The 24,029-nt window shown below is 39.2% G+C and overlaps 1 protein-coding gene across 2 annotated transcripts in view; it reads right to left on the bottom strand.

Annotated features, from left to right (window-relative positions):
- The window catches only part of TTC1 (tetratricopeptide repeat domain 1), a 31,442-nt gene that overhangs the window by 6,757 nt on the left and 656 nt on the right, over nucleotides 1–24,029 (bottom strand). For both annotated transcript variants that reach the window (XM_065030044.1, XM_005503506.4), the window contains exons 2-7: nucleotides 23,654–23,983; nucleotides 13,279–13,339; nucleotides 11,276–11,388; nucleotides 9,249–9,285; nucleotides 7,369–7,517; nucleotides 1,346–1,400 (exon numbers count right to left, since the gene is read on the bottom strand). In XM_065030044.1, coding sequence (XP_064886116.1) covers nucleotides 1,346–1,400; nucleotides 7,369–7,517; nucleotides 9,249–9,285; nucleotides 11,276–11,388; nucleotides 13,279–13,339; nucleotides 23,654–23,974 — 736 coding nt within the window. In that variant the 5' untranslated portion in view covers nucleotides 23,975–23,983. The remainder of the gene's footprint in view (nucleotides 1–1,345; nucleotides 1,401–7,368; nucleotides 7,518–9,248; nucleotides 9,286–11,275; nucleotides 11,389–13,278; nucleotides 13,340–23,653; nucleotides 23,984–24,029) is intronic.

Below are 24,029 nucleotides of genomic sequence, written 5' to 3'. Positions count from 1 at the left end.
CACCCCATTTTTTTTAATATCAAATATACTTGGCTCCCCTGCAGATAAAGGTATGGTTGTCACAGCCCCCAAAGCCGCTAAACCCTTCTAAAACTATTCCAAACTTCCCCCTGTTCTCACACCCTCTCCCCAAAGGAGCTGGTCCCAGTTATCACAAGGATTGCAGCTTCTCTAAACCAGACTGGCTTGTTGCACAATCGGTGGAAATCTTTGGCTTTTACGTCAGAAGATAAATAAAAAAGAACACAGAAATGGTCAGTATATGTTGACATCCGTGCTGCAAGTTAAGGTTTCCTTAATGTGAAACTCAGAGGTTAGTTCATACTGAGCAAACTTCAGTGGCAAGTGGCAGCACTAACCTGCAAAGCTGAATAGAAAATATGAAAGTAATTTAAATACAAATGTCAGCTTTGGGAAAGTTAGATCCTCGCAGAACACAAAGCAGAAATGAACTCTGGCAACAAAACATGCTTTTTTTCTAGTGATATCAGCTTCGCCAATCACATGCACTACCACTTGCACAGAAGAATTCATAGTTAGGTAGTCTGGAGGAAAAATCCAGCCAAGAATGTGTACTCTGACTTATTTACACACCATCGCTTAAGAAGTGGTTTCAGCTTCTGACAAACTATGTGGTAACGAGCTGCAGCGCTGGAAAACAGGAAACACACTTGGGGAAGGAGGACGATGCACTCCATTTACTGCGGTTTGTTCGTACCCAGCTCCAGTTCTCATGCCCGTGTTAGCTGGCTATACCAGGACGTGCAAGGCAGATGCCTGTTTGCAACACTAGGTAGGTCTAATTCAGCCTCCTCACAAACAGAACTGAAACACTGCACAAATCAACGTAAACACGAAGACTTGGAGTATAGGTTGGAAGTGCTACAATAAGAACCAAATTTATTTCTTCAGCCACAAGGTCAAACATGCTCAGTTATTACAGCTGGTTGACTTATTTTACGTAAAGGTTTAGCAAAAACCCTGTTTTATGCCTTTCATGGGAAGGTTTCCTTTGAAGGGCTACTTGCAGGGCAGAGCAGTTGGTCTGTTTCAAACCATTCTCCCCTGCCTTTACATGCATCAATACAAATTGTTTTAGAAGGTCTTGAGTATTTATTTATTTGAATTTAACCAATAGCCTTTTTTGCGAGGCAGAATTATTTAGCTAGAACTTACGGTAGGTGAAAGCAAGCAATAGAGAACTTCAAAAAAATTAAGAGTTTAGCTCAACACAGAACAATTATTTCCTTGCAGATTTACCTTCTTCACATTTTCTACAAGAAATTTTACTCATGCATTTTATTTTTCTAGTAGACTATGAAAGTTATATGTATACACCACTTACCTAACATTTCTTTCTTTAATTTTTCATTCCGCTCTTCAATTTGTCTAGGGAGTCGCTGTGGAAAGAGAGAAAATCTGGAATCAGGCCCATGCTTTCAATAATATTATAGGCTAAGCTTATGGAATTTTCGGACACATATCCAGGATACGCTGTTTACAGTTTAAAAGGAATCCTTATGTCAAACCACACTTTCATCTTATTTTGGAAACCTGTAATTCATCCTATGACATCGGTTCACATGAACAGTAAGTCGTAACTTGTAAGTGCAGGTTTCATCCAGAAGTACGTTTTAGCTGCAGAAAAACAGACCCGACCTGATCGCTTGGAATTTTAACTGAAAAGCTTATGGAATTTAAGAGACTTAGAATTAAAGTATATTTTAGCCCTGTTTCCACTGCTGCGTGTATTAATTCTGTAAGAGAGGCCAGAGGAACTAAGCAAGCACAGTATTTGACTTCTGAACCTAAACACAGGTGTAATGAGGAAAACATCCATAAAGTCAGTTCTCAGCAGCATCGCACCTGATGGAAATCCACCCTGTGGAAACACAAGGATCTTCTAAATACAAATATGTTAGCAGAAGATCACTGAATTAGCTGTCTATGCATCTTATTAGGCAATAAATGCACAGTTCTAAGGACAGGGCACACCAAACGGGGCCTGGATTTGGGAGTTCAAGGGAGGAAACTCCAACAGTTCATCCTGGGCAAGGTACTGCTCCAAGGAACAGTTCTTTCATGTGCTTCTTCCCGCCTCAGAACTGGCACCAGTGTTAAAATCTGTTGCACTGTCAAAAACCGACCGTGTTTCTAAAGAGCATTCTGTAACCACATGGTCTGTGCATTCCTAATGATCTGAGATTCCCATTTCTGCCTAGAACAGCCTTGACTTATCTTCCATCCTTACATGGCACTAGTGTTTTGCTGTATGATTGTAATGACACTTTTTAATTATAACTTTATGTTCACTACAACTAAATTTACCATTGTATCATTTAAATTTTGCATTTTCTATGAATCAGTTAAATACAATATTAAAACAAAATACATTATGAATGACAGTTACTTTTTATACATCATTTTCATATGTTTCAGAAGTACTATTTTACTTTTAAAGTAAAGTAAAGTAAAGTAAAGTACTTTTAAACTATGCTTATTACTGTGTGATTCTGGCAGTTCAGCATGCAATTATGTGCATAACTACGCTGTCTCTTCTTGTGGGGGTCATAGCAAATAAGACAGACATACTGTAGTGGTGCTATCGGTAAATTAATTGTAGTTGCAGACTATGGTAACAGGTGTGGAATTCACTCCTGATACACTTCCCTTATGATAACTGGCTTATCAACATAGTTAAACAATTCATTTCCTCATCTTGTTCCTTCCTGTCATTTACATCTCCAGTCACCACGGATAGGTTTGTCACCCTGATATCATTGCCACGCTGAAATAAGATGTTCATTCACCTCAAGAAAAAGCCCACTGATGAGGTTGCCTGGCTATTTCTTTGCTCTTCAGAGCAGAATACACTGGTGAACACAAGAAAAGACAAATCATTTTCTACAGTGATGTGGAAGAGAGGTGATACACCCTAGAAAAAAACCCAGAAAACTGAGTACTGAGGAATACAATGTAGACACACATGGATGGCTAAGCCCAAAACCAGCCCAGGCCCAGCATCACCACCAGTGAGCCAGACCTAATGAGCCCAGTCAGACCTCATCTGACTCCTGCTGACCCAGAGGGGCTTATTAGGCTGGGTGTAGACCTGGACCTGAGCTGCCTGCATGAAAACATGTGCGGATATCCCCAGGCTCTGAGTTCAGTTTGCATTGTGGCTGCGAGGTCTGCTGAATCTTGGATGAGCTTGGCGTATATGGAGCATCCTTCTCACATTTGGACACTAGGCTGTAGCAGGAAACGAAGACAAAGATCCTTGATCCGAAATACATACTCCATGTTTTGTCTGTCTGAATACTACTGTTCCAAACACTCACCATTTCTCACTCCAGAAATGTATTTGCAAAGTTAGTTATCTATAGGAAGATGTCCGTAAGGCCAGCTACTTGTCTGGTGTCTATGATACTCATCTCGAAGTACAGCTTCTTTTGGTAAATAAGTTTATCTGGCCTGCCAATCCCTCAAAAACTGTGTTGAAGCTAAAATTCACACAACACTGTTACACACCTGCTAAAAACAAAACCTAAAGATTAATACTACATAATTAAACACTTTCAGGGTAAGCATTAATAGGATTATTTGACCACAAAACATTATAATTTCAATCTGTTTAATTTGCCATTGAAGATGTCAAAAGTAACTAAAGTGTGTGACACTAGGATTTAAATCAAAACTCTAGCACTCTACTCCTGAAACACAAACAGTACTGATATTTCAGAACAGCTACCAAATCAGGAATCAAAGCAAAGAACTACTGTGTATTTAATATTTTTAAGCTGTCATTTAACAAGACTGTGACATTCCCCCTAAAGCAGTATGTGAAATACTTTCTGTGCACGGAAAGGGGAAAGATTAACAGTGAATGAAGCGAATTTGCAGATTCTCTTGATGCATCATTTTTATTACCAGTGAGGAGGAAAAAATGCTGCGGTATTTCTGCAAAGTGCAATGCACTTCGCCTTACAAAAAAGCAAAGCTTCTTAGTCTCCCACATATTACATATGTTAACCACGCATATGGAGTCAACATTATAGCTGGAATTGTTTCTTTATTATGAAATGTAGACATCTATTGTGAATATTTTTAAAAGGGCGAAACTAGACGTCAGTTATTTCCTTAACAATTTTTCAAGATGGGAGTTTTAAGCTTCAGTCTCAAAATATTGCTTCTACCCAGAAACTTGACAAAGAACAGGACCGACTCAGGGCAGAATGTCCTAAATACCACTGCGGTGTAAACTGAGGGCATTTTGTGCAAAGCGTTCTGCACCACATGTGAGCTCAAAGCCTCTGCCCAGTAAACGAGGTCAAGGAGCAGAAGGTATATGAAACAGTCAACCTCTGTACTTCCCAGCTATGAAAATTTAGAACAAATTACTGATCATTCTAAAACATTCCTGAAATATGGCCAGGAAGAAAGCAGCACTCCTCATGATTCTCTTCCAGCCCAAACCTCCACCAGTTACCGAGCAAGGGCTCTTTAGTGAGATTATTAGAGACATACTCACTGAAAGAAAATTGTGGTTTTGCAATAGGTATAAAGGACATTATCTATATTTTCACAGGGTTCCAATCAGCTAAAACATATGTATTTTAAACACCCTACATTTTGTACCAACTACTGACAGTGTTCCCAAGGCTTAATCTGTGGAGTCCTGACTGGTGGTTCATGACAACATCTGATCTTCACAGTTGTTCTTTGTATGATGAGTTGCTGAAGTGCACTTCTTACACTCTGTTGTACCAAGGAACTGGCTGGATTACACTAGGCCTCACTCTGCTGCTCATCTAGTGCCAAAAGACTACAAGCTCCAGAAACGAAACCCCATCATTTCCTTTAAAACTGTCAGCAGACTCCTTGGCTGAATTCCTGGACCAAATAATCCAGCCTCAGCGAGCAGGCCAGAAACAAGGCCAACACAAATACTCCTCTAGACTGTGATGGACCCGTCATATTCACTACCCATGCAGTAAGGATGTTTGACAAGCTTGTCATTTATGAAGCCACTGCCAAGAGGTAGGTGATGAAGTGCTCTCCTGCTTTCAGCCAGATGCAGGCACAAGTAAACTGTCTCACAGTAAACCGACTGCGTCAGTGGGTGCTGCACAAAGGTTTGGCCCCAATTCCTGCACTGCCTTGATAACGTCTTGTTTCCTTCTCACTGGCATTTGCAGCAGGACTTGTCTGACTGCAAAAAGCCACAGCAATAGGAAGTATATGATCTGGGGCTTTTTGATCGCTGGCTTTTTTTGCTCGCTTGTTGGTGTTTTTCCCTTTAGAGTCCCGTACAGAACCAGCCACCCCCGAGGCTGGACATGAGCCGGGACCTGCGCTCACACGACAGGACAGCTCTGTGAGCAGCGGCTCAGCTCAGCTGCTTTGTGCAACCATACCCTTACCGCTCACAGCAGTTACACACTTACGCAGAATATTTTTCTGCCATCACTGCAACTGATCCAGTCCCAAAGGAAGTAATTTCAGACAAGGCTTCTTGGCTAATATGCTATAAAAGCAGTTTCTAATCTGTCACAATACCAGAGTATGGAGAAAAGGGGGGGGAAATAAATAAAAACCTCACTACTGATGATTTATTTTCCCAAATGGAGAGTTAAAACAATTAAACCTAAGCCTCTCAAAAGTATTTCTGCATCAACATATTCTAAGTGGTTTTAGAGATAATTTTGCAGGTGAAGTAAAATATTTCCTTTTTCTTTATGGGGCAGAATATGTTACAGGTTCACTGATGTGAAGCTGAACTAAAGTAATGATACCCTCTGCAAATTTAACCAGATACAAATAAAGTCAAGTATTAGCATACGGATTCGGGTGCCCAACTAAGAATTACATTTTTAAATTGCATCCATTTGCGTTAAAATGGAAGTAAAGAATAGTTCAACTGTTGTTTTCCCTGCAGATGATCATCAGCTCTTTCCAGGGCTCTGATGCTTGCAAAATTCACCTACCATGCCCTGAAGCTCCCACTTTGATAAAAAGTGACCACCTCTGTACTTTTCATAGTGGCTCCTTTCATTAGTACATGTTCCTTCAAAACCACAGGCTGGCTGGCCACATCTCTACCACATTTGTCCTTTCAAAACAGCCTTCATCACCTCTTTTCAAAAATAAGAAGAGTAAGCAGCCTGTAAGAGGAGCTTTCTGCACAAAACAGATTCCCCTTCTTGCCACCGTGTGAAAAGACCCTCTGAATTTGTCAAATCCATAGCTATTTCCCACACTGAGCATTACCATACTAAATATCACTAGAAAAATCACTTCCTGCTGGTATTTTACACAAAGAGATACTTAAAACCTCAAATCAGCAGGCTGTGGCAGTGACTTTAAATCCCCATTGAGCAGGGATTATTTACATGTTAGACTCGGGTTTCACAAGTGCTGGGGTTTTTACCTTTTTTCATCCAAGCTGACACATCCTAAAGGCCAAGGAAACTTGCAAGAAATGTTTCATCCTGAAGTATTTGTAATTTGATTACACGTGGACATTGGAACACACTACTAAGCCGGAGAATTTTTTTTAGAAGGAAGAAAGTAACAGCATCAGGAGGTGCTTTTTTCTTCACACAAAAGGGTGTTTGAAGATTAATAGCAGACTTCAGTCACTATTAGTAAAACACTCACAGTGGCCAATATGCACACAAGACATAGCAAAGAATACGAACAGAAAGTAGCTAAATCAAGAACCAAAAATATCAATATTTTAAAGTAGCTACAAACATAGATACAAGACTGATGGAATCCTGTCTATGCCATTCTCAAAGTTATCCAATCAAGTCATCGAAAAAAGTAATTATTTTATAATTATGCCATAAAGGCATTTGACTGCAAATGTACCAATCAGAAATATAATTCTACTTAAAAAAACCCAGATTCCCACTGATTAGGCAGCTAGCAAGAACTGTATTATAGGGTTCTTGTGTTCTCATCTCCACGGTGCTAAAGTGCAGCAGTGGTTCAGACAACCTTTCCTAGCACAGGCATAGAAACAATTGACAGCCTCAGAAAACTAGAACGAAGTGTGTGTGTGTGCACTGTTCAACAGCTAAATGTGCAATTACATGCTTACAGCTCAGAACACACATCTGCTTTCACTCATTTTACAAAAGTAAGAAGAGGAATATGCTTTATTGTAATGGAAGCTGTGGCAGTTGATGTAATCTTCCTCACGTCAAACCACATGAGAAAAGCACTACACTTTCAGACTTGAAAAAAAAGTTATCACCGCTGCAGTATGTGAAGCTGCTGTATAAACAGCACTGAATATTCAGAATAGGAAAGAAAAGACCTTGGTTTAAAGTTATGCCAAAGTATACTAAAAAAAAGGCTTACCATGCAAGCTTCTCTGGCTTGATGAACTGATGGGTCTTTTTCTAGGACTGCCTTATAATCTTCCAGAGCTTCATCTAATTTTTCCGTTTTTTCATACAGTTCTGCTCTCCTCAGCAAAGCTCTAATATAGTTAGGGTCTAATTCCACTGCTAGAAAACAAAAACAAAGCACAGTATTTTACTTGAAACATGTCTACACCCCTCAAATTAATTCTTCAGTGTGTATTAAATTCTTAATCGTTACCTTTATACTGTAGCTTAGAAACAAGCACGGTCAGTTTAAAAGTCATAATTCAGAAAGGCATACATCTGCCTGTGAAAGTCTAATGCAAACGATCCTATTTCATTTAACATCTACAATCCATTGCAGACAGAAGAGATTTGTAATGCGCAAACATTTAACATTTATAATACTATATATGCAGAGATTCTAAGTGACGGTTCAGAAATTTTGATGACCTGTAATATATTTTTCAGCTTCTGTATATTTAATAAGTATATATTATTTGATTACAGCTAAAGTTAAATGTACCTAAAGATACATATAGCAGACAAAATAAGTGTTTCTCTGTTTATTTTAGTCCAAGTTGTGACAAACTCCAGAAGAACTACTGGTGTTCTGAATTGACTCCAATATCAAACACTCAAAACTGGGTTGGGAATCCACAAATGGTAATACTAGCTCTACAAGTTAAGAGGCATACTGACTGAATTTAAGCTTTTCCTCTCTTTATTCCATTGGCAGCCATGACCATGTTAATGGATGCAGTTAAGACTGAATGCTGAACTTAACAGTAACCTGCAAATAGTAATTTCTCAATAATTTCTTCATCCATTTTTCATCACAGAAAAAGGGAGTATGAAAGACTGCACATTTTATATTCACCAACCCATTAAAATGGTTCTCGGGACAACTAAATCTAGGATCATCTAGCTAAATGTTCTATTTTTTCCTTCTGGAAGGACAAATACAATGCCACAGTCAGCAAGCTGCAGGTTAGTGTGAATTGCTCTGCTGTGCTCCAAGTGTTGCATTGCAGTTTGTAAGCCAAGTCCCCGGGGAGTGTCAAGCGATGGCAGCTTCACGTCTCACTGCTGCAAAGCACAGATTCCCTTTCAGCCACTACAAAATTAGCAGAACTGTTTTTCAAAATGCACCACCACCAAAACAAGGCAAAACCCCCAACGTGACAGAGTCCAGCTAGAATTTGTTACCTTCAAGAATACTTTTAGCATGTACAAACTCCTATGTACTGTACAAGCAGTACTGGCACGCAGCCATTGGATTAGTTTTCTGATCGGTAATTTGGATTTTTTTTTCCCCAGCTGTCATGGGGAGTTTAACAAATATTCGAGCATGTGTGAGTGGGTGGAAGCAATAAGGCAATGCACAGCTGAAACGATTTCACCAGAACTTACAGAGAGAAAACTACACAGGACAAGAACAGGAGAGCATAAGCCCTTGTGACAAAGCATAAAAAGGACTTGATAACTCTTTTAGCTCTATAAGGCCTCACAGTTCTTTGGAATCTGGGCTTAAACCAAGATTTGGGGGGCAAAGGCAGGTGGAAGTGGGTTTAAAATTGTAGGTGTAAGGAAACAACTTCCATAATAAAAATACTTTCATATTAAAAAGAAGTACAAATGACAGCCGTATTGGCACAAGAGAATAGAAAGTATATTATGACAGACTGGAAAAGTTTGACATTTTATAAAATAAATAACATAAATAATTCTAGATTCAGGCGTCTTCCACCACAGTTTTCTGTAAGTTCTTTAAAGACCCTTATGCCCAAAATTACTGCTCTGCAGTAAGGCACTAACTGGTGTAATTTATGTACAAAAGATCTGGCACAAGAGCAGCACACAAAAAAGTCGTACCTTTGCTGCAGTCATTTAGGGCAGCTTCTGTCTTGTCCTGGAACACAAAATAGTTTTGTTATATTTAAGTCATATTTCTCAGGAAACAGATTATTTGCAATTGCAAGCAAAAAGGTTTGTCTGGTGTTCCAAGGAGCTGGGATGCTCATGTAATCAAGGCTTTTCATACTACAGCTTCTGATGTAAAGCTCTTTACCAGCGATTAGCTGCCAGTGTTCGAACCGCCCGGCTGCCCCACTAATCGCTCTGTGCTCAGCAGCCACCGTCAAACGGCTGAGTCACTTCTGCAGGCCCTGGCTTAACTGAGCTACTGCTTTTCTACCCCTGTCAATTAATGAAGGGGTTGGAATAGACAGTTCCCAGGACTCCCAGATAAATTCTTGTCTGTACAAGCTGAGACATTTGGAAAGCAGACACCTTACTGCCTTAAGCACTAATACAGCTTTCTCCACAAGAGCCAATGCACGAGACTTCCCGAAGTAGGAGGGACAAGATCTGAGTGCACTCGGACCACCACAGTTAGGAGATGAAAGTCAAGCAATCTGCTTATAATGAAACACGGAAAAAAAATGAGAAGAGCTGAGACAGAGATCCTATTTTCATCCAAAATAAAAGGGCTTATTTTTTTTCTTTTAAATCAGGCTGTGCCGTGCTCCTGTTGTTGATCTAAGTAGCAGTGATCTTCCTACACCCAAGCACCCAGTTTCTCCTCCATTAAACAGAAGCTGTCTCACAGAAGAATGCCTCACAAGCTTTTACTGCAGTGCAAAGCAAACGGGTGCAGCAGGTATGGAAGAATAAACTGAATGGGGAAGTTATTAATAACATGTATCTATTTCAGAGTAATGAGTTGGTCTCAGGTTCCACCAATCTACACTAGTGAGATACACTAGTTCTGCACAGCTTGTTTATCATCTTGGGCTCCTTTGGGGACTATTGGATTAATTTCCCAGTGATATGAATAGTTAACATCTGGATCGTGAGGAGCTTTCATATTTGAAAGGTTCTAGCTTCCGTTATTACAGATTTTACCTCATTTTTTCCTTGTCTGCTCAAAGAATTCAGTATCTTAACAGCAAGGTAGATAATTCTAACCAAACAAGAATACTCTATGCTGAGTAAGAATTTATTTATTTATGCCTCAATATGGCTGTAAGGCGCATTTCTAAACAGAGCTGCATCTGTCTCAACAGTGGAGGAAAACTGCAAGAAACTTCCCTTTGCAGGAGGGTGAACTGAGGATAGGGGATACTGTGCTATTTTTCTATAACAATTTAATCTTAACAACAAAGGCATAAAATAGGGAGTAATTTCCCCTGAATTCTTAGTATCTTCTCTTTCTAAAGAAGTGAAGTTTCTGTTCAGACAGATTGTGTTCTATGCCTTCCATGCTACTGAACTGCACTGGTGATTCTGGTAACAGCTGGGGACCTTTCCCTGGTCAAGGAATACAAAGCATATGAAGAAAGCTGCAGCCACTCTATCCAGACTGTGCTATATAGGTTGGTTCCTACTACAGAGCAACTCTGAAAAAAGCAGACTAACTGAATTCATAAAGCCATAGCTAGGAAGTCCTGCTTATGCCTCAAAGCATTTGAGCCAATTAAATGAAGAGAAGTATGTGACAATCTAGGCTTTTAGAAAAAACACTCACTAGCTACCGTTGTGAACAGTCTAATGCATGGTCTGCATGTCCTAAACATGCTTAAAGAGATCTGTTCCATGTGAACTTTGAATTTAACAAAAACAGAGAGAATGAAAAACAAAAGATCAGTGTTTTAAACATAATGCAGCAGAGCAATTTTGAACAGCTGTTCCAATTGCAACCTACAGGTTTGTGTTCATGCTCAGCAAAACCAAGCATACCAGCATTTCCACGGGGAGCATGCTCTCTCATGCTCTGAGCAAGCAGCAAAACCTGCAAACAGCTTTATTTCTTTGCCCTCCTTTACGCACCCCTAATGATTTCATTATTGCATTTGTCATATAATCGATACATGGTTTCATAAAATAAAAAGAATACTCACCTGTTTGAGTTTTGCGGCAGCTCTGTTTGAAAACAAAACAGCCCTGTCTTTTTGGAAGCAGGCTGGACATATCTGCAGGGCCTTCGTGTAAGAGTCTTCTGCCTCTCCATAGTCTGCAGAAGCAATAGGAAAAAACCAAAACACACCATTTATTTCAAATGCCAGCACAGTCAGTGAACCACATGTCTAAGATTTCCTTGGAAACATTTCTCAATATGTGATGCAGTATTAAACCAGCATCACTAGCTGCGCTCAGAAAAGTGCATTACTAAGTAGTACATAGATCAGTTATTTCAAAGTCAACACCCTTGTAAAAACAGAAATATAGTCCTGAGCTTAATGTAACAAGTGCAGCATGATGTGTATATAATTCTCACCTCTGAAATGGTTTAATTCTATCTGAGTACCAGCCTTAGAGGAAGAAGAATCTCTTTAGATTAAGTGTATCTTTGAACTGATAGGAAGCATGTGCTGAAACATGTCACTGCAATGATACCTGTTCAAAGTAGCTCTAGAGATATTTTATTTGCCACATCATCTTTAGTGACTGACTTAAAGGTCAGTCACCACAAACCCGTTATCACCTGAAGGTCATCCGGCATCAAATCTGATCTAAAGCAAGGACCAGTGATAAAGCCCACGGGATTATTAAGTTATTCATTTTCTAACAAAGATAAAGTAAAGAGTGAAAAGGCCCTATACTGACTACGAACAATGCTCTGCCAGCTGACAAGTGCATTGCCCTCAAAACAGAGCAATTCTTTCTGTGCACATTAGCTCGTGACCATCCAGGTGCTAAAAGGATGTGCATTTCTGATTAGCAAGCACTTTGACAGCCACAGGTATACTGAAAAGCTCTGCCAAAGAATTTGTCAAGAAGATGCTATGGATGAGACCTCACAAGACGATTCAGCCACCATTACAGGCTTGCTGCTGCTTTCACGGTCCGAGCAGTTCCCTCTGCCTGCTCTGCTGCCGGCCTGAACTGCTCCGTCGTTCCCCAGGAATCTCTCAGCACACAGCAGCAGAGCTCCACCAGGAAGGCCCCTGGCTGGCTAGCAGGGGCTGCTTCTGGGAAGCGGAGGTTACTTGTTTGCGTCCCCGCTGGCTGAGGAAAGCATGAATCAGCATTTCCTCGTTTCTTTGCGAATCCCCTAGGCACCAGAACATTACATGGGCAGGTATCAAAATCACTTCCCCCTTTCTGTTTTTTAATTAAAAGCATTGGTACAGATATTTATTACTGACCTCAACACTGTTGGTATGTATTAACCATGTCCAGAATATGTCCAGTTCTGGCATAAGATAGAAATTTACATACCTCTAGATTTTTTTAAAATATATGTATTTGTGTGTACATCTCTATACATACACATGTATAAATCTCTCTATATAGATGTATGCATAGAGATGTATATATGTGTATAAATGTACATTTAAGTATATATAGAGGTCTGTATATACTAATATACCACATATATTAGTATATATATACACTATATAATACTAGTATACATACTATATAATATTATATATATACACTATATAATATTTATATATAAATAAAATGTACAACAGATAGAATCAGTGGCCAAAACATGGAAATGTACGAAGGTACAGGAGAGCTACTGAGTCCTGCATCAATTCTAAGCAAACACATTAGCAAAACTCAGAGCCTACTGGAAGCCTTTTCTGATTAGTTAAAGAAACCCTGGCACTTGGAAGGCAGTCAATTCTGTATCATGGTCTTGGATTTCAACACTTCGCTTTCATGAGAATCCTACTTTAGTAATCCAAGTCTTTGTGATCAAAACTTAACTCTTAAGGAGGTTTTCTATCTCTTCCTGTTCTCTAGAGCTGGATGAAAAACGATATAGATGATCAGTTTCAACAATGACAGGTGTGAGATCTTCCTATGGGTTTTCTGCAACATCAACATGATGGCTAAGTATTAATTTAAGATTCTTTAATAGCCATATGGTGTTAATAGACTACCAACCCACCTCCTTTCTTGAACTGCTCATTTCCTTTCTCCTTCAGCGTTGTGCTTTCCTTTCTTCTTTTCTACAAAAGACAAGACAATGTCTCGAAGTATTTAATTGAAATGAACAAGTAGGTCACCCACAGTTCCAAATAAAGTTTGAATGGAAATCAGAATAAAATATAACCTGAATAATTTTAGCTAGTACCAAGACTGCTTGCTTGTAGTCATTGTGACATGATATACTTCATATATCCATGAAATAATGGTCTATACCAACAAGGCAGTTAAAAAGCTCTAGTTCGTGGACAACAGTACGCAGACAGAGCATTCATAGTGAATTACATGGTTTAAACTAATACATTAGCTTTTTAGCTGGCTGTTTGCTTCTCCTTTCCAACTCAATCTAATTCAATCACTGCAGGCCAACTATGTGGAATACGTTTTAGACATAAAGTAACAAAAGTTTTGCTTGAAATAATTCCACCTCAGAAATTTATAGTTGCTTTCAGATACGTACAAAGCATGTTGAGCTGACTGCATCAGAAACATGTCCGTGGATAATACTGCCCTGAAAGATTTCTTATGCAGGGAGTGATTAAACCATCCGACCCAGAGACAGGAAGATTGTTCCGTTATACAGTGAAAATTGCACCCGCTCAGCAGAGTTGTGTTTTCAACCGTGAATATCTTAACAGTACTCTTAGCACAAGCAAAGCTGACATGAATGCTCTTAGCCTCTGACACAGAAAACACAGGATGTCATCGAGCCATCTCTTCAACCTATTTACCATGGAAGTGTATCACACGCAGACATACCTCACGCAAGTAAAACCAAGGCAGTATAAGACAGTAACATCAGGAAGCAATGCTCAGGTTCACAAACCATTTCTATGGTACAAAAACGATCATTTGACCACTGATTTTGCCCCAACATGCATACACAAAGGACTTAAATCAAGTTGTCTATAAATTACAGATCATTGAGCAATTAAAAAGCCAACACTGGGAAAAGGAGCAGTTTCCTTTCCTGCAGATTGTGTAAATCAAGGATTAATGCAATTATCAATATCACACAGAACATCTCCTTGGAAACAGCTAAATATAGTACTCTTTGTGGAGCACTGCACCATCTCACAGCTATGCCAAGTAGCTGACAAACAATACAAAATCAGAGGTTCTCTCCTCTTGCTTTCATTGGTTTTGGAAAGTAATTCACCCAACCACTGTCACCATCTTAGCAATAACAGATGACAAACTGAAAACTAGGCTCAGGGGAATGGCATTCAGTTGTGACACAAACAATTGAACAGTAAAATATCATCTCACCCTGTTGATAACGCCTAGATCACTCATTTTTTTTCCTATCACCTACTAAATATGTTTACTAATATGGATTGCTTCTCACATTAAAAAAAAAACCCAAACCCAAACAACCAAAACATAGGTCAGACAAAACACACACCACTATTTAGAAATGGGCTTTCTTCCACAAGTCCTTCCACAGTGTCAGTGGCACCAATATGCACAAGCCAGTTGGCGCTTTCTAAATATGAGCGTACACACAAATTTGAGCGCTTACGGCGTAAACTGCACTAAAAGCACAAAATCTTTGTATGTATGCAGGATTCTGCTCTTCAGCACAGGGAGTGCATAATTGCATTTGAAAGCTGTACTCAAACTTTGGCAGTGCCAGACCGAGCAGCTCCAGCAAGGTCGCTGCCACACGCACAGCTGCCCATCCGCTGAAAGGAATTTTTACAACGTCCTGAACGCGTGTAAAGTGAGAGCAAAAGCAGAGAACAGGTTTGGAGATGATGATCCTACTGGAACACATGAAAGATCTACACAGACAACTCTCATTCGAGATAAGAAAAGCTTGAAACACCAGCCTTACTGACTCCATTCTCATGCCCTATTTACAACTGGCCTTTAAGTGCCATTAACTGATTCACTGTTGCATAAGGTAGAGTTACAACTCTACAATAATGAAATAAATTTTTTTATATAAAATGAGAACTACAGCATGGTTGCCTGATGCAGAAACACTAAAATCAAGGAATACCGGATAAAAAAAAATTACCTGTATTATCATTATTTTAATCCTATTAAAATTATTTAAAAATATTACATGTTTACTCCAGTTAAGTATGAAACAGTAATATAAAAAGTGGTTTGTAGTGAGGCTTCAGGAGAATAAGCTTCACATTAAAAAAAAAGAGTAAAAGGAAGGAAAAAAAAGTGTCAGTTGTGGCATTCCTTCTCAAGTAACCAAGAGGATTGTGACCTGGAGTCTCAACAGCAGAGAAGAAAGACCAAGGTGGCTGTATGGCCATGGTCGCTGGGGAGACATGGGCAGACGAATGTTCCAATCAACTGTAGAGTTAAGGACTGTCACACTCGGAAGCTGGTGATTCAAACTGTTTTCCTAACTCCTGTGCCTTGCGGTGTCCTCTTGTCTGTGAATCAAACTGCACCAACTTGAAGGACAGAGGACTGTTAGTCACATAACCATTACAGATACACAAATGTCAGTGACAGTCTTGTGGTCACTTCTGACCATCAGACCAGAAAAGGTGTTGTCTAAGCATGTTTCTGAAGCCAGCAGCATTGTTAAGAACACCCTAAATGGTTTCACCGCTTACTCAGCTCCCTGGAAAGCAGCAATGCAGTGCTGGTTCAAGACCAGTATTCCTGCTATAGCCTGACCAACATTTTCAAGATATCCCTGTACTACAGTTTTCAGGCTGCCCCTTAAGCTCCAAACTCTACAAGTTTTCACAGTATTTTTCAGAAAGGTGAAACCAAAAGGATTCCTCATGCATCATTCTGGATTTGCATTTGAAGTTTTACCCATAAGCAATACATAGTAGCAAACTAGCCCTAAAAGCAAATTCCTCTGGCTCTTCCACAAAATGTAAACGCGTATGTATTAGCACATCACATCCTAAACACACTGCCCTCTAAAGTACACTATGTATTCATTAAATAAAGAAATGTATGTATAGAGGAATAAATGATGTACTTAACAGAGAATCCTAGCATAAAAGCAGTGGAAAGTCAACTATTTTGGATGAATTTACATTTACCGTGAAAGGACTTTTCCAGTGTATGCTGTTAGAATCTGTCTTCTATTCAAATTGAGAGTAGAAACAAAACAAAAAAATGAACCTAAAGTGCTGTTAGAAGACATAACCTCTTCAGTGTGCTGCATTTCCAGCTTTGATGGACAATTATAAATTGACTGGTCATCAGTTTACTGTGATCACATCAGCCAAGAGTGAAAAAATTGCAAGTGACTTGTCCTTGGGACAAATTTTGCACAATGTCATTTCAGTGTCCCCAACCCACTCATTTTTCAGCAAAAGACGTAAGTAGCTGCAGGGCAGGCTGCCCTCTCCTCAGCGGGGAAGTAGGTCAGACTGAACTCCTGGAATGCTCTGCCTAAGGAAAGATCTTGATCCACTATGTTCCCTGAGGCTGCTCATATACAACATTGGGGTCAGGCACAACTTCTCCAACTTATACCCCATTATGACTTTCTGCTATTCAAAGTCAGCAAAATGTTAAGATTTGTTTTTTCACAAATTTTAGTAACACAAAGTTGACAAATCCCACGTGGCAGGCCTTAGTTTTTAATGTACAAAGTAAGAAAATTATTTTTGAAGTCCAGACAAAATAACTACATTTAACTAGTAATATAATTCTTAAAGATCTGATTAGAAATGTTTACAGATTTGGATACTGAATTACAGTCATCCATATTCTGAAGAAATTAGGATCTTAACATAAACCTGCCTGGCAAGCAAGAGATGCTGAAGGTTAAGGTCTGATCTGACGTAACAAGAAAAGACAGCCATCATCCTGGGCTGATCCTGGACCCCAGCTACTCTGCTCAGAAAAACTCATGGCTAAAATAAAAGCATTAAAGCATTATTCTACTGTTAGAGAAGAAAGCAGTCTACACATTTTCACTGTTTTGGAAGTAACCAATATAACAAAAGTGCCAGCAGTGAAAACTTATAATACAGCTGGTAAGTGCCAGAGGACAAACACCCTCAGTTTGTGACACTTCCAACCACACTTCCCATGGCTGTTCCTATGCATTTTATTTGATCAATTGATATAACTTTGCTAGGGAACTGTTCTTGGCTCCACTTTTGTCAAGAGCAGCAAACGCAAACTGTCTCCTCTCTGTAAGGCTATTTATACAGTGTGACAATGCGCATCTGCATCTCATATACCCTTTTGTAAAGGTCATAAAGTAACAGTCCATTTAAAATTACTGGGGTTCAAAGGCTGCACAGTACTACGTGGAATTTCAACAGATAAAGAATAAATTTTTTAGCTGCAAGTACCAATTGTATTTCTAAGTCATCCATTAGTAGTCATCTGCTTCCCCCTGCAGTTTTGTGAAGCTATTGCTGTATCATGCATTCAATGATGTGAATTTCAATTTAAAGTTGTAGTCACTCAAAAACTCCCTTTTCAAACCTTGCTAGAGTCATCCCTTGAAAACTGTGCCGAAGCTGCCCTCTCCACACATTGCTAGATTCTGGCCAATCTCTGCTCATTGCAACCCCCTAGCAGAGACACATTAGTCTTTCTACTGCCAGATCACCACCTTTTCCTGAAACTGTAAGCAGCACTTCCAGAGACAATAGGTCACATCCATCCCTCACAGTCAGTTTAAGATAACATGCCAGACTAACTGTGCCTACTCCTGAGTGACAATACTTGCCATCCAGTCCTTCCTGTTCCAGAGGCAACAGCCCCAGGCAGAGAAGTGGAGCTGCGCACTTAATCCATCACCACCACAAGTCCAAAAGGTCACAATTTGACAGTATCAGCATCTTTCAGAGAAATGCAAAGAATATTAGACTAAAATCAGATAGCAGCACTGGAAAATGAAGGTATACTTTTTCACTCGTTCTATTAAATTGTCATCCAGCAAAAGACATTTTTTAGTTTAAAAATGTATCTTCTCTAGCAGATATAGATATACTTCTCAAACATTCTTCTCTGAGCTTTGATTGCCTCAGAAAATATAATGCGATGTTATATTCTATCTTGCAAGTTATTAGGGCAATTTTACTCTAGCAATCTATCTTTTCCTCCAATTTGACCAAGACAATACCATATTTAGTATTGGTGCTGTATACAGGATTCAGGTTATTAAAGTAGGTCATCTGAATAAGGGGATCGTGGTTTATTATATTTCATAAGATTGCATTGTGACACCTTTAAAATCCATTGTTTTGCAAGTTTTATTGCTATACAAAATAATTTTGAATGCTGATGAGAATTGTTAGCAAAAGATATATTCCTTATTGGTATTTGCCAGTAATTTATGTAATAACTTTTACTGCTGTACAGTCAGTTGGATTGTCTCATGTATTAATAATGATCTGTTCTTTTTGATCTGATCACATAATTCTTCCTAAAGAGTTCTGACACCACCTCCAAGCGATGAACACCTGAGGACTGCTCCAAAGGATGACTCGCTTTGTCGTATCCTATCTTCCATTTTGTAACTTAGCTTTTATTTTGTAAATACCATAGAAAAAACATCAATTAGGACAGAGCCAAGGTTACTCTACTATATGGACAGACCACTAGGAACACACCAAATGTTGAAACAAATTACTACACCTGAGAAGCCATCTCAGAAGAAATCCCAGAGGTCTTCAACCCCTGGAAAACCAAATTCTATACAGAAGTCAGGATTTATGGAAGAACAATGGGATCAACCTGAAGCATGGGGAAGAAATGGTGAGGAGGGGAGCAGTTCAAAGGAAATTTCTTGATTAAGTCAATGTTCTCTAATATATCCTAGAACTTCTGGAGAAAATAAGAAAAAAAAAAATCACAAGTGCAACTCAAAAGACTATTTCTCAAAGATCAGTTTAACTTAATTCTTACAGAGTTGCTAACAAGATACTAATTATCTCCTCTACTAGAGGAGAATCTATTCTGCTGAGATCCTTGTCTTCCTGACATATTTCCTAGTGTTAAAATAGAAGTTGAGCGTGATTATAGCCAGCTGTAGCTTTAATGCACACGCAACAGCCCAAAGAATGGAACTGCTTTTGAAGAATATTAGATATTAATACCAGGGTCTTACAGCACCTAGAAAGGAGTGTTCCATATCCAAAATAAGAGCTTACCAGGCCAGGTCTTTGATCCTTTGGTCCGAGGCCCAAAGAACAAGACAACATCTGTCATGATGGAAGAGCACAAGGGATTCAGAATCTTGCTGCTGGATAAACTCATAATTAATGGGTGTCCCTCCAGAAGAGGACCAGGTCAGACTGAAGCAATTACCATGTAACAGCTGCTGGGTGCCTTCTGATTAATTCTGCAGACTAGACCAATGTCAAAGCCATCACTGTCAATGACAACTAACCAGAAAAATCTGTTTGTAATGCATCAAAAGCAATTTACTGCTCAGTGCCTCTGCTGAGGCAGCAATCAGCATGCTTTTGTAACAGTAATGACAACAAAACCTTATAAAAGTGAATTTTGTTTCAGGCAGCTTAATTCTTAAAAACCTCAAGAGTTTTAAGTCCAGGCAATTAACCAGACTCTATGCTACATCAGCTTGTAAAAGAATAGTTCTTGCAGGTCTGTGTCTTAATATCCCTTCAAGTTCTTATTTTGCTTCATTGTGCAGAGAAAACTTCTCACAGTGTTGGTACTGTTTCCTTGCAAGTAATTCCTGTTGCTTAAAATTAGAAATCTCACTGTATGGGACTCTCAAAATACAATTGAGAGAAACTACACAACCACTTGCTCCTTCACTTTGATCTCTGCAGTAGTTTCTGCATGGGTGAGAATTTCTACTCAGAGCTGCTACCATGAAAGCTTGCTCATCGGACACGCATAAATACACAGAGCAAGGACTAGAATCTGGTTTTGCATCTCCAGAATAAATTAGAGACTTTCTTTTCTACAGCCTAGTTACTGGAGAACATTGCTCAAAAGAACTGATTTATTAAAGCTGCCAAAACACAAAATGGGCTCAGTTAAAACAAAGCAAAACCAGACTATTAAGGTGTGGCTCCATGAGTTTGGTTTGAGCAGGGCTAACATCCAGCCCTCCTTATGACTTGAGTACAATGACCTGAGACTGCAATCACAGTCCATAGGAAGTTTTTCTTATTTAGGCAAGGAGTCTAATTAAAGAAAATTCATCTACCCCATGTGTCATGACAAGGCTGCCATTTGATGTCTACTTTTACCAGCACTGCCCTTGATCTAAAAATACTGCACGATTTTTCATCTGAATCATTCCCCGTAACTGGTTCACTGCACATTCACACAGAGAGGTGTGCGAGCACAATGAAGGAGGCAGCAGGGGGCTGAGAATAACTGATCAAGGGCTGCCTAAGTAGCGAATGCTGCTGCTGAGTGTCTGGTCACAACCTAAACAGACAAACAAACAAGTTCTGAATATTTCTGCTTCATTTTCTCCACCTGCAAAAAAAAATCACATTGTCCTTCTTCTCAAAAACAACCTTTTGAGGAACTGGAAGGAGGTTTAAAATGTTTGAAAAACTCTGAAAAAAATGAATGTACAGCAGCTGTTTTCAGAACGTAACTGCAGGGTTTTTTCCTCAAAAGCTGCATCATTTAACACTATTTTCATAATAAAAAATATATACAGAATGTTTCACTTTTAAAGATAAAATTAAAATAACATTTGTAGCCATCAGTTCAAAGTACTACTAGGAAAGCCAGTGTGGCAATTCAGGAATGACCCATTCCCATTATTTTATTACACAGTGAATGTAAGGTGATGCAGCGTAAGATCATGCAAATGGGCCACATCAGTAGTTAAAAGAACTGCTGTAAGTGTCTAATTAATCTCTAGTTCCTGGATTTCTCATGCTCTGCTTATAAAACATACCAACAATATTTTGTTAGATTAAAAATATCAGATATGTTGTAAAGACTGCTTATATAATCCACTCATAAAGCTCTCCATGGAACATAAACTTCACAATATAAATATTGCCAATCTAATTGTTATGGTGATACTAAGAGATGGAATCCTTCCATTTCATTAGGTGTAATCATAAACCAAGCTGAAAGGCACAATTGCTCAATACCACTGGAAATAAACCTACAGAAAGATGAGAACTGCAGTTGTCTCAATACCTTCTCTAAGGAAATCTTTCCAGCTTTAAACTGTTATTATTTTGTACCCCCATAGCACTTTTCAGCAGACTTCCACAAAGCTGAATGCAAGTATTCAACATTCACAATTCTTTTGCTCACTTTACAGAAGGCAAAAATGTATGTGCAAAATTAAATTATTACCTAACAATACAACGAAACAAGAGGAACATGAAAACTAAGACACCCAATTTGCAGCCCTGCTGCGCTTTCTGGAGTTTCATTCTAAAACAAAATTTACCCCCAGCTTTTCACATTTTGCCTATGAAACTCTCAAGCTGCCTCCAAGTTACAGGGTGCTTCAGAAGCCTCATCATGACTCATGATGATAACGCTCCTTGTTGTATAAGCAATAAATGCAAGCAGAAAAAGCACAGTTTAGTCTAAACTGGAAAAGATGCAATGACAATGAAATAATGTTTTTTTTGTGTAGCAATCAGGTCAAGGAAAGTGATCGCTGCCCTCTGTGCAGCACCTGAGAGAAAGCATTTGGAGAGCGCCCAGTTTTGGTGTTTGGTCTCTTCCCTACCAAAAAAGAAAAGACATCAGCTTCCCAGCGGGAGTCCAGTGGATGGTCCCCAAGATGGTCAGGACACTGGAGACCCTGACCTCAGCAGACAGCCCAAGAGAACTGGGTTGGTCCAGCCTTAGGAAAAGGCAGCTCAGGGGAGACTTCATTCCTAGAGAAAATGAATCTGGACTCTTCCTGGAGGCATGAAAAAAAGAAGGGCCAGTGGTCACAAGTTGCAACAAAGGAAATTCTTTAACTAAAAATCAGGAAAGAAGTTTGCACCATGAGGGTAGTTAAACACTAGAAGAGAGGCTGCGCAATCTTCAGGCTCTGAGATGTTTGTTAGGCTCTGGGCACCTATTTTATCTTACTTTGAGCAGGGGGTTGGACTAGATGACCTCTCCAGAGGCCCTTTTTGGGCAAAGGATGCACCAGATAACCTCTTGAGATGTGTGTGTGTCCAACCCCCAATATTTCTTATTAGAGCTCAAAGTATTACAACTGGCAAGCATCATTGTGCTCATTTCACAGATATCAAAACTGAGAGAAGCAGCAGACAAGTGTTACATTTAGTCTCATTCCTACTTTAGGGAGATTATATTCCATGTTCCCCACTAGTCCCATATTGCTTTTTCAATTAACACTAACACAACAATCTGTACTACAGATGAAAAATGACCTTTTTGTCTTCAATGATGTATTTTGATCAGAAATCCCACCCTACCAGCAAGTGAAATATTTGAGCCAAAAAATTGATTACATTTCTCTATACTGGTTTGTAACACTTTAAATGTTTGGTTGCCTCTGGCATCTTAGCTCTGCATATTTCTGCCCCTCATTCTCTCTTTACAGTAGCTGACCATAAGAGCACGGTATAGCCAAGTTACGGCCAAAGCCCTCCCTCTTTCCAACTTTTTGAATAAGGTATAGCCAGCATTTATTATACAACACAGTTAAGAAAGCACAGTCCGGCTTTACCAACTCAGTTGAATGAGAAAAGATCTGCCTGCTTTTACAAGAGTAATAAGCCGCTATAAATGGACCGAAACACTCATAATATTTAAGCACCTAAAAAAAATAAACTTGATACAATTCTTCATTTCTTCTTTTCATCAAATACCTCATTTGAGTAGTACTTGTCCATTACAGTAGTAATTTCTTCAGCTGCTTCTGGTGATTTGAGAGTTTCCAAAATAAAACTATACAGCTATACAATACACTATCTTCCCCTGTGAACTAATGCTTGCCTAAGATGCTGCCAGCCTTCTCTTGTCAGCTGCCATTCCTTACTCCTGTCTCTCCTTGCCTCATCATAATCAGTTATTCAATGTTACTTATGATGGAAAATCTGCAGCTAGCCTTCCAGTAAGGACTCTATTTCCTTTATTAAAATAAGATCTAATTCAGGCCTACAGGACTATAAAATAAAGTTTGCTGAAGTCTTTCCTTCATGTAAGTTACAATATATCAGAATACCACCTTTTCCCCAAGTACAAAGAGTATAGTAGCATTTTTTGACACTATTTCAATTTTTAGTAGAAGTAACTGCTCCTTCAGATGATTCAAGATTTTAAGAGGCTGGATCAGCTCTTTGAAATATGACCTGTTCAAGAGCACAAGCTGTACAACTTATCAAAAGGACAGTGCTTAAGAAAAAAGGAAAAAAATGACAAGAGTTGTATGTTGGGACATACATAATTTGGATTACCTGCTTTTCTTCCTCTGGCATATCTTTTTCTAGTTCTAGTAAGTATTCTTCATCTAGCTCTGTCTGCCTCCTTGAGCTAGTCTCATTCTGTACATTCCCTTCATCATCCAGCACAGGTTCTTTTGTCTCTAAGGAGTCATGACAGTCATGGAAATGCTCATCTGCTGTTGTGGAATCTTTGGCTGAAGATGGTGTACATCCACTTTCAACGTTTTCGGGATTCTGTGCATCTTTGGGGCCACTCTCTGAAGACTTCTGATCAGAAAGCTTTAAGTGATCAAGTAATTCTTCAGGTGGACTTGCATCTTTAAACTCTTCCATGTTGGACTCCTTGGAGAGGTTAGGTTTTTAGAAATGAGAAAGAAATAACCCGGAA

This window comes from Columba livia, chromosome 14 (assembly GCF_036013475.1).
Source record: "Columba livia isolate bColLiv1 breed racing homer chromosome 14, bColLiv1.pat.W.v2, whole genome shotgun sequence".
NCBI classification, from domain to species: Eukaryota; Metazoa; Chordata; class Aves; order Columbiformes; family Columbidae; genus Columba; species Columba livia.
This window is presented reverse-complemented; position numbering and strand designations above follow the sequence as displayed.